The sequence below is a fragment of the Colius striatus genome, chromosome 13 (assembly GCF_028858725.1).
Source record: "Colius striatus isolate bColStr4 chromosome 13, bColStr4.1.hap1, whole genome shotgun sequence".
In the NCBI taxonomy this organism is placed as follows: Eukaryota; Metazoa; Chordata; class Aves; order Coliiformes; family Coliidae; genus Colius; species Colius striatus.
In genome coordinates this window covers 3,190,072-3,200,880 of record NC_084771.1, presented here as the reverse complement: position 1 = coordinate 3,200,880, position 10,809 = coordinate 3,190,072, and the positions used below count along the sequence as shown (strand labels likewise).

The following is a 10,809-nucleotide window of genomic DNA, read 5'->3' as shown; positions in this document are numbered from 1 at the left end:
GTTTCAAAAATGGCCTTGAAATACCTATCTCACAAGCTCTTAACTTCTGTATCGTATCATTGCATAAGTTCTTCCTCTGAAAGTCCCAACTGTACCTGCCCTGCTAGAAGAGTTATCTACAGAGTCAAAAGAGAGCTGAACCACTGACATGGGAACCTTGAGCATATTCTCCATTGTTCATAGATCTGAGCAGTTGTTGCATTTATAAGTAAGCAGTAACAGAGAATAGTGATGGTGATTAGTCATGAGTCTTTGCACTGTCCAGCAAGACAGAGAACTGAGCACTTTTGGGCAGACATCTTCAATATCAGGTAACTAATTTGAACTGTTATAAAAATAGAGGATGAGTGTTGAATAATAGTTTAAATGATGTAGTTCTTTGTGACTCATTGTCAGATCAGAGATGTGCCAGGAAAACAGTCCATTTAATAACTAATTCATCAGAGAGCTCCTTTACTGTTGTTTTACATCTATTTTATATGTACACACATGTATTTCCTTTACTAAAAGCTTTACAAAAGGCTGTGAAGCCCTCGTTTATCGATACATGTCAGGGAAAAAAGCAGAAACGATCTTCAGGTCTAGTGAATTGCTCTCATAGCCTGCCACACCTTCTCCATGGTGGACAGGGAGGGCTAAAGGAATTGAAACCTCTCCCTGCTGATGTCTTTTGGACTGAACCATGTCCAACTCCTTCAGCATGGCCACTCTCACAAACTGTTCCCTAAAGTTTTCAAAGCTCTTTAGGTTCTCTGCTTCTCTGTTCTTATTAGAGCTTTGCTCCAAAATATCAACAGCTTTTTAGGTGAAATCTTTCAGATTTGGAAAGTCGAGTTCAGCTTTGATTCACTTGTTCTCCTGCAGACAGTTCCTTATCCTCCACTTGTTTACTGAGACTGAAGGTACCATCAGAAGTAAAACACCAATGTGAGGTCTGGACTGAGAATTGCAGCACCAGTACCAGGTTTTCTCAAGCTCTTCATCTCCTCTCTGATGCAGATCTTTATGTAGGTTTTGTACTGTAAATTGCAGAGGTCTCAGTGACACTTGAGCTGCCTGTTTGCATGGAGGCAAATTTTCCAGCTAGCTAGGATGGGTAACTTTTCTTCAGACAAATCATTTCAAAGAAAATGAAATTTCAATTAAAATCTTACAAAATAAATGGAAGTTTTGTTCCAGTAAAAAGTGAGAGACTAGTATTATCTCCTCACTGCCCTCAAGCAAGGAGATTACTTCAAATACTGACATTAGTGACTCAGATTTGTGAGTTAGGAGATCATTCTTGACAGATTAAACTCATTCTTGTTATTTATTCCAACTTATCACAAGGCCAAAGCAGGATTGAAGGAGGGAACAGACACTGAATAAAAAGCTGTCATTCATATTTCACATTAAAGTCACTTCTGGGTAGAAGACAACTGTAATTTGGTTTTCTAACAAGAATAGTAATTTGTGTTGAATGTTTATTGGCTTGAGGGTGAAAATAATTATAAGACACTTTATCATAACAAAACCAATTCATACATATTTGGTCAGCCCTTTGAATTAGCCACGTAGCCTTATTTCTAAACAAAGAGTACAACAGGGAGAGAGAAAGATATAAAATTGAGAAAGGAAAAGGGAGAAAGAAAGGAGAGAAAAAAAAACCTGGGGGGAATCTCTGTGATTTTATGTTGTTTGTTAGAGATCTCTGTAGACTAGTTGACTCAACATGAGAACAGGACTTGTTTATGACAAAGCTTTGTGGCTATTATATGTTCAAATCATCCCAGAAAGATTATTTCAATTACAGTATATTCAATAGCTGATAACAAATCATCATCTACTTGTTATACCTAATCACAAAAGCATGGCCATGGGGAAGTGGTGGGGGATGAAAAGTGTTCTTCTGTGATTCTGCCTCAGATTAGTAAGAAAACTTCTGATATTTTTATGTTCAGGGGAAACAACAACATTAAAAAACAATGTCCACATGAAAGAATTTGAAATAGAACTCATGTTTTAAAGTAATTACATAATTAGTTAATATAAAGTTTCATAAGAGTGTGGATTCTGTATCAGTGAAAAGCAATGTGGGGAGGACATATCTGGAATACTCTCTCAGTCCTAAGGATAATGAAAGAACATTCATTTCAGTTTCAGAAGGGCTGGAGATCATTCTGTACTACAAGAAAAAGACAGCAGAGTATTATTCAGCATTTTGTTTTCCTTGAGTTCTTCATTCTTTTTCATTATTCTTTTCTGTGGAAAATGCACACAAGAATGAAATGTTCATACAAAATGTATTATTAGATGTGCAGTGGAAACATCCAACCCTGTAACTTAAAGTTTCTCATGTTTTATTACTTCCTTTTCTGAGTACAGGCCATCTTGATTGCTTGATTGACCTGGAGAACACTAAACTCTTGCTATTATAATACATATAATATTATTTAACAGATCATAATTAGAAACAAAGGGAAATTGGAAGCCTGCCTGCCTGCCCTATCTTGGGCTTTTTTGGTGCAACAGAGTTTATATTCCTCCCCGTGTTTTTCCACTTTCCTATATGAAATGAACAGCTGTAATTGAAAAGCAAGAAGCTCCATGGTTTATAGAAATAGGTGTTGTTAAGAGCCTTAGCCATCTAATTTTCTTCCTATTGCAGGGCAGGCTTCCTATTGTCTGTCCTTTAGAGCTAATTTCTCTCCTGATCAAAAGGCCCACATCGTTGAAAAGGTAGTAATGACTATTCATTTGGTTGAAACCTCCATTCTGCAGCCCGCAAAGCTTTATTTAGAAACTGCTATTTCTTTCTAAAAGGAAAACCTCATTTGTGTCCTCTATAATGTCAATTAAAGTGGAATATATTTTAATTATTTATCCTGGAGAGAAACCTTTCAGGATCTCAATTTGCTGTGCCAGTGATACAGGCTATAGTTTGAAACAATATGTGCCTTCAAAATTGTATGTCAGGGAGTAGGAATAAGGTGTGTTTTGATTTTAATTTGCCACTAATGAGTAGTTTATTTGCAGCTAATTAACAAGTTAGAGTTTTACAATTAATGCTTGATTTCTAATCTAACTCATAAAAAGGAGACTAGTCAGTAAATAAGGCAGGTTCCTGCATCTGTGTGGAAAACACTGTAGGAAGGGTTCACGAAGCTTTAAATGGGCAAAACAGAGACGATTGGGTTTGGGCTTTTTTTCTGACGAAGGAGTGCAGGAATATCTCAGTTGTCACCAGCGCCAGGAGAAGAGCCATTAAAGCATCGCAACAAGTAACTGGGAAGGGGATAACAGTCGGGTCCCCGGCAGCTGCTGCGGGTGGCTGGAGGCGAGCGGCTCGGGGTGCAGAGGGAAGGGCTTTTCGGGAGCCCCGCTGCGGGAACGCGCGTTTCGGGCAGCAGTAAGGGCATAGTGCGGGCAGGGCTGCTCCTCCCTCGCCCCGTCCCCCACGCGTGTTCCCGCACCACGCTTCGGCGTGGGGAGACTCGTTGCGCCCGTCCGGCGCAGAGCTGTGTCCCCGGGCCACGGCAGCAGAAGGGGACGGAGAGGCAGCCGAGGAAGGGCTCCGGAGGAAGGGCTCACCCCCGGGGGGTTGGGACAGCAGCAACCGGGACAGTCGTGCTGTGGGAGGGGCACCGGGGCAACCGTGCTGCGGGAGGGAGCACCAGGAGAGCCGTGCTGCGGGAGGGAGCACCAGGAGAGTCGTGCTGCGGGAGGGGCACTGGGGCAGCCGTGCTGCGGGAGGGGCACTGGGGCAGCCGTGCTGCGGGAGTGTCCGGCGGCACAAGAGAGCCCGAGAAAAGAAGGCACAAGGAAGTGCCCGGCACAGTGTCCTCCGCTATGCAAGAAGAATAAACCGTGCAGGAGAGGAGATATTAGAATGATCGAATCACCAAATCGTTTAAGTTGGACACTTAGAATAATCCACTCCAACCGTAAACCCGACGCTGCCACGTCCACCACTAAACCATGTCCCTCAGGGCCACAACTACATGGCTTGTAAATCATGGTGACTCAGCCACTCCCATGGGCAAGGGCTTGACAATCTTTTCGGAGGTACCGGGCAGTTGGTGCTGTAACAGCGGAGGGAAGCTGCAGAAAGTTCCTGCTACTGTCTCATCTCCTGGGGAAGAAATTCCTGCCAGGCACGGCACAGGCTGCCCTGAGGCAGCGAGCACAGGGGACAGAGGTGTTTTCCTTCAGCATCACTTTTTGTACTCGTTTTTGCCTCGGTGTTTTCGCGTGAGCTGTCTATTGTTTCCTCCGGGCTCCGCAACGAGCCCTGGCGAGTTGTCCTGTGCTGGTGGTCCCATCTACAGCTCTGTTAATTGGTAACTTGGAGATGGAGAGAGTCCTTATTAGCAATGCCTCCCCTCCCCCGCATCCCTCTGCTCCCTCTAAAGCCCCATGAGGCGATTGCCAGGAGGAGCTGTTTGTCAGAGGCTAATAAACAAATTCCTCGAGAACACCTGAATGAACGAGAGCCAGGAACAACCCAATTAAGAAACGAAGCTACTGGTTGTGGTTTTTTTGTGGCAGTGGAAACAATCCGAGCTCGAAAAGGGTCTATTCATCAGGCACTACGAGAGGTCTGTTTGCAGCCCGCTATTGTTGGCAGAAGCCAAATAAAAGTTCAGCTGAGGGGGAAAAGTGATTAAAAACAACATTTGCCGCTGCCTCCTGAATGCCCTGGGAGGCTCAGACCTGTACCCAAACGACACAGCCCGGGTTTTACCCGTGCATTTAAGACTTTTGGGTTTAAATGTTGCTATTTTTAATGATGTCACCAAAAGTATCCTTTGCCTTCCCCGCATCCATAAGCAGCGGGACAGCTGTAGTCTCTCATGCCACATCGATACCCACGCGGTGAGCTACTGGGGCAGTCACAGAAAGGAGTTGGAACTCGTTGGTCACAACTAATGGTTTGTTCTCCTCTCACTGGTCCAGCCCCGGAGCCTTAGAGGCAATCTCGAGCTGATTTTTTAGCATAAGATAAGAAGTAAAGAAATCTAACAACCTTGGGCTGCAGAACCAGTCTGAAATTATCCGTTTAAAAAGCCACATTATCACTCTAGAAAGGTCTGGGGGAAGATGTGAATTCAATCCCAAAACAGGGATCAAAACGAAAAGCACTTTTATCTTAAGCATCGTTAAGAGCCTGAGCATCTTTGGAGTGATCCTAGTGAGGGCCAGCAGGGTCCAAACGAAAGGGGAGCTCAGCTCTCTTGTCTGGGCAAGTTTTAAGGACATGTCCTCTCTAATCTCCATCGGGAGTTAAACCAGGGACAGGGGAGGGGTTTTTTAATGTCAGGATTGAACCGAGACAGTTTGGTGTACAGCGTTATTCTGTAAAAGCCAGTGATCTTCACATAGTCCCGAGATTTCCACAGGCTTTGCTGGAGCTGCAATTAACGTATATTAACGGCTGCTGCTTATTAAGTGCCGATTGCATAAGAAGCAGACGGTCCCTTTCAACTGTGCCCGTCCAACTGTGGGGTTTCTCTCGTGGTTAAGTTGAATTGTGCTGTTGATTCACGGTTTTGCCTCCCACTCCTTTATCACCAAAAACAGCAACAAAAAAAGTGAGTGTCTCTGACAACCGTGTTTATACGACCTCAAATGTTCCCTAATCCCCATCAGACATACAGCTTCTCCCCTAGTCTCAGCCGTCCCCGGGGTGTAAGTTTAAGAACATGGCTCCAGGCGTGAGGCTCCCCCCAGCCCCGCCTCGTTTATTGCGCTGGAGGGGTCCCTCTCATGCCTGCTGCCCCTTCGCTACTTTACAGCAGCTCCGCAGGCTCCGTCCCCTTTTCCCGGGACGGGCAGGACCGAGGAGCAGGCAGAGGCTTGAATTCGTTTGTGGATGCCGAAGGGGCGGTGGCATTGCTCTGCAGGTAACTTTAGGGAGCAGCAGAAGCTACAGCCACGCTTGCCTCCGTTTCTCCTCCTCCTCACCCTGCCGAGCAATAGTTTGCACAGTAGGAGAGAGAGAAAGAGCTACTTCGCCTCTTTCCGGCCCCGCGTTCGCAGGGGCGGTGGGATGCCAGCGCTCCAAGTAGCGGGGACCCTCCCTTCCTGCCCGTTGCTTCGCTCCACCCCATCTCGCCCCGCACCAGCGGGCCCTTCCCGAGCCGCAGCACCGGTCCCTGGGGACCCTCGGCTGCAGGTGCCGCCGCAGAGGGGTGGGAAGGGACCGCCCCGGCTGCTCTGCCGACGGAGACCTGTGCGCGGCAACAACAGCGAGCTCCGCGCCTTGGCGCGCAGCACCCGCGGGGCCGGCTCCGAGGCAAAGCACCGCGGGGAGTGCGGGACTGCCGGAGCCTGGGAGCGGGGGCGGCTGCTCGATCTCTTCTGGGGAGCTGAAATCTCCCAAGGAATCCTGCTGTTTCCTCTGCGCAGCCATCGCTGGATGCCGAGGCAGAGGGGTTGGAGCAGCGTGTCCCTGCTCAACCCTTCTCCTGGAAATAGAAAGCAGTCAAAATGCTTAAGTATTCCTCAGAAAACGTGCGGAAAGTAGGGCAGCAGAAGCATTCCAGGGACCTGTGAAGTGTGGAAATATACGAATCTACACCTAATTTTTATTCAGTTAGGAGATTAACGATGCTTTGAAATAGTATAGATCTAAAAGTGTTAAATAGCCTGGCCTTCATGGGTAGGGAGAGGAGGATGTAGTTTGAGTCTGAAGCAGCACAAAGGCAAAATATAAACTAAGGGTCTGAAATTAAACGTTTAATACTTGTTCAAACATCATTCACAGGGCTTTGGGCATGTCCTCTTTTTCCACATTCTGCCTCATTACTTCGTTGTATATAAGCATGTTCAGTCCTTCCAACAAACATTTCCGTGAACGTAATTTGAAAGAGCTCTCCAGACTATTTCTCAGTCCTCTGTTCAGCGCAGCCTTGCATATCTTACCTTGATTGGAGCGTTCAAAATCCCCAGGAGTCTGAAGTTAGCTGCAGTTGTTTAAAGCTTTTCCATCGTTTCGCCAAAGTTCCGAGTGTGCCCGAAGTGTGCTTTCCAGTGTGATACCGCCGGGAACGACACCTTCCGCATCACTGGCCGCTCGGGCTGCAAAAATTTTGACCTCACCCAAAAAACACGCCAGCAGTAAACTAAACAACAAAAAAAGGATAAAAAGCTGACTGCATCACAGTTTATTTCCCCTTTGACTTTGATCAACAGATGATTTTAGTAAAAGAAAGAAAGAAAGAGAGAGAGAGAGAAATCCGGATGAAACGAGGGATACCTACAACTGCTAAATCACAGTAGTGCTCAGACCCACGCTAATAAAAACCTCACCTCGACACGGTCCTGTGTGCAGAGTACCAGCAGTGAGCTCGTTTGGCTGTGCAGACGGCAAGAAGCGCTGAGCGGTCCCGTCCCCCGCCCTGCTGAAGCTTCCCCGGCCCGGTTTCTCCCCCCATCCCGGCCCGGTTTCCCCCCCCATCCCGGCCCAGTTCCCTCCTCCCCGGCCCGGTTGTCCCTCCCCGGTGGCCGCTGCGCAGCGGGCTCAGTGCTGGCGGCACCGGCTAGGGCTGTGCCTCCGGGTCCAGCCTGGAGCCCTGCACTGGGGGTTGTCCTCTCCCCTGTACCCATTACCGTCGTTATCCTCACAGTCTTCTCTTTGGGGCAACACCAACGGCTGCTAAGCCGGGTGCGCTGCGCCGGCAGAACCTCTTCTCGCCGGGTCTCCAATATGAGACGGGATGCCCAGAAACGTCCCTGCTTCAAGCTCCCCGACCCTCCCCCGCGCCCTATTCGCCCTCGGGACGGTTTACTCAGAGCTACACCGGCCGTGTTGCCCACCTCCTCCGGCATCGGGGCTCTTCCAGAGCGCCCCAGCCGGGAGAGCCGTTCGGCTTCCCCAGACGGAGCTGGAGCGAGGCGCAGAAGGACGAGAAACAGCCGAGACAGGGCAACGCGGCCCGACCCCGCAGAGGCAGGAGAAGTAGCTCTGTACCCGCGGTGCTTTCAAGTTGCTGTCAGCCCTGTCCGTGCAGGTGCGTGGGTCCGTGCCTCTGGGGAAGGAAGGAAGGGAGAGAGGAAAGATGGAAGTGGAAGGGAGGGACGGAAAGGGAAGCTCATGATTGACAGCTCCAGTGAGCTGCGCTTCACTCACACACGCTCCGCCAAAGTTTTCTTTCACCGGGAGGGAACTTTGCCGTTGCTATGGAATCTGGGGATTTTGCAAACACCATCCCCTGCCCCCTACTCCTTTTGAGGCATCCGAGTAGAAAAACCTCAAGTGGCAGCGGGGTGGGCCTGGAGGGGAACGGTCGGGAGCGCTCCGCGGACAGCCAGCTCAGCTCAGCTCAGCTCAGCCCGGCCTGGCCCCGCTCCGCTTGCACCCGCACCGCCGTTTGCCCTGGGCTGCGCCGGCGGGATGCCGCGGGGCAACCCCTCTCCCACTGAGACAGAGTGCCCGGAGGCCGTGCCCGGTCCCGGCAGGGCAACGCGCCTTCTTCCCTAGGAGAGGGTTCAGAAATGGAAGACTATTTTCTCTGCCCTTCATCGGCTTCAGGGAGTGTCTGTGCAGTGCGGGCTCACTCCGTTTTCAGACAGCTTGGTACAGAGCTGTGCATCCACCCGGGAGCCCCAAACCTCTTTGTGGTAGGCAAACGTACGGCGCCGGCTTGCGAGCACAGCGCTCCGCCCCGTTCCTCCTCCTCCCCGCACCCGTGCAGGACAGCCCTGACCCGTCCGGCGCCCGGCCTCGCTCCTTTCGCCACGAGCGGCTGCGGGAGCCCCAGCGGCCCCTCTGACCCCCGCAGCCCGGTTCGGCTCCATCTTGCTGCTTGGGCTGCAGCCCAGAGCCGAGGGCAGCTGCCGAGCCCGGGGTCTTCGTGGTAGCGGTGATTGGTAGCGGGGGATGTCTGTGTAGGGGGGGGGGGGTACCCAACATCAACAGCCCCGAAACACCAACTTTTTGGCTCCCCCCATCCCCCCAGCCGGTCAGTTACCGGCGTCGGGGCTGTCGGGAACCACTCGCTGATTGGCTGCCGCCCGCTCATTTATAGCCCGTCAATCAAATACCCCCGGGACTGGTGTGCGCATCGCCCGGCGCTGCCCGCGGGAACGGCTCCGCAGCCGCCACAGCAACAACAACCCTCGCAGTACTTCGAGGAGCGGTGCCTCGGCAGCAAAACTTCCTTCTCCGGCAGCAGCAGCCGCCCAGGCAGGTTCTGTTTTATTTATTTGGTTTTAAACTTCCTTTCTCCGCTCTGGTGCCCGCCTGCCCGTCACCCTGGCGCACCTCTTGCCGGCTCCGGCCATGTACAGCATGCTGGAGACTGAGATCAAGGCGCCGCAGCCCACGCCGGGTAGCACCGGGGGCAACCCCACTCCGGGGAGCAACGGCAAAGGCGGCGGAGGCGGCGGGGCCAGCAACGGGGCGGGAGCCGGCTCGGACCAGGACCGGGTGAAGCGCCCCATGAACGCCTTCATGGTGTGGTCGCGGGGCCAGCGGCGGAAGATGGCCCAGGAGAACCCCAAAATGCACAACTCGGAGATCAGCAAGCGCCTTGGAGCCGACTGGAAGCTGCTGAGCGATGCTGAGAAGCGGCCCTTCATCGACGAGGCCAAGCGTCTGCGGGCCGTGCACATGAAGGAGTATCCGGATTACAAATACCGGCCCCGGAGGAAGACCAAGACTTTGCTAAAGAAGGACAAGTACTCGCTGCCCGGCAATCTACTGGCCCCGGGGGGGGGCAACGCGGTGAGCAGCCCCGTCGGGGTGGGGCAGAGGATTGACACTTATGCCCACATGAATGGCTGGACTAACGGGGCGTACTCCCTGATGCAAGACCAGCTGGGCTACAGCCAGCACCCGGGCATGAACAGCCCGCAGCTGCAGCAGATGCATCGCTACGACATGACGAGCCTGCAGTACAGCCCCATGATGTCCACGGCCCAGACCTACATGAATGCCGCCTCTACCTACAGCATGTCCCCCGCTGCCTACGGCCAGCAGCCCTCCACGGCCATGAGCCTGGGCTCCATGGGCTCGGTGGTGAAATCCGAGCCCAGCTCGCCGCCTCCCGCCATCACTTCCCACTCGCAGAGGGCCTGCCTGGGAGACCTGCGGGATATGATCAGCATGTACCTGCCCCCGGGGGGGGATGCCACAGACCCTTCCTCCTTGCAGGGCAGCAGGTTACACAGCGTTCACCAGCACTACCAGAGTGCCGGGACTGGCGTGAATGGTACCGTACCACTAACTCACATATAAACTTGTGTGCTCGGGACGGCTCCCCGTCTTAATCCCTAACCCCTATCACCGCTCCCTGACTGCACCGGGGACGTACGGCAGTGTTGTTCGGCTTAGCAGACTTAATACTAACTTTGGAGAAATTTTCAGAAGGAAATCCGTTAGCTGTAAAGATTATTTGAGCAAGCCGTTATTTTAATAGAGCACAACTCCTGCCTCCTAGAAGCCGCTGTGAAGTTTTCAAATCACGGCATCTTGTTTCCTGGTTTCTGCTCGGTTGGGCACTGTTTTATTCGCTTAAAAGTTTTTAAAATGTCTCGCATCTTCCAGTTTGATTTCTAGCATTGCAACGACATTAAAGAAAAAAAATCCGCAGGGTTCTGGTTTTAAATTGAGTTGGTCACGTTATCGTTGTGGTTTCTTAAATGTTTTGTTCTTCCCACCTTACCGAGCCTCGCTTGGTTTCTAGCCGCAATCTGTAGCTCTCATGACTTTCTAAACTTTAGGATTTTGTTCCTTAAAAGAAAAACTGGGGGGGGGGGGTGGGAGGTGGGAGAGAACTGTGCGGGTCGCAAACGCATTTTTTTATTTATAGCAAGTTGTGTGTCTTG

At 51.1% G+C, this 10,809-nt stretch overlaps 1 protein-coding gene across 2 annotated transcripts; it reads left to right on the top strand.

Annotated features, from left to right (window-relative positions):
* Nucleotides 1-9,232: 9,232 nt before the first annotated feature.
* LOC104550154 (transcription factor SOX-3) lies at nt 9,233-10,219 on the top strand. Of its 2 annotated transcripts, XM_062006824.1 has the most exons (2): nt 9,263-9,314; nt 9,354-10,219. In XM_062006824.1, the coding sequence occupies exons 1-2, from the start codon at nt 9,263-9,265 to the stop codon at nt 10,217-10,219; spliced, it is 918 nt and encodes a 305-aa protein (XP_061862808.1). The 2 variants fall into 2 exon arrangements, with proteins under 2 accessions (XP_010196501.2, XP_061862808.1); XM_010198199.2 differs by having other exon boundaries at nt 9,233-10,219.
* The last annotated feature ends 590 nt before the right edge of the window (nt 10,220-10,809 follow it).

Bases quoted from the DNA above. Each gene is read 5' to 3' on its own strand.
- LOC104550154 (XM_010198199.2), top strand. From the start codon at position 9,263: ATGTACAGCATGCTGGAGACTGAGATCAAGGCGCCGCAGCCCACGCCG.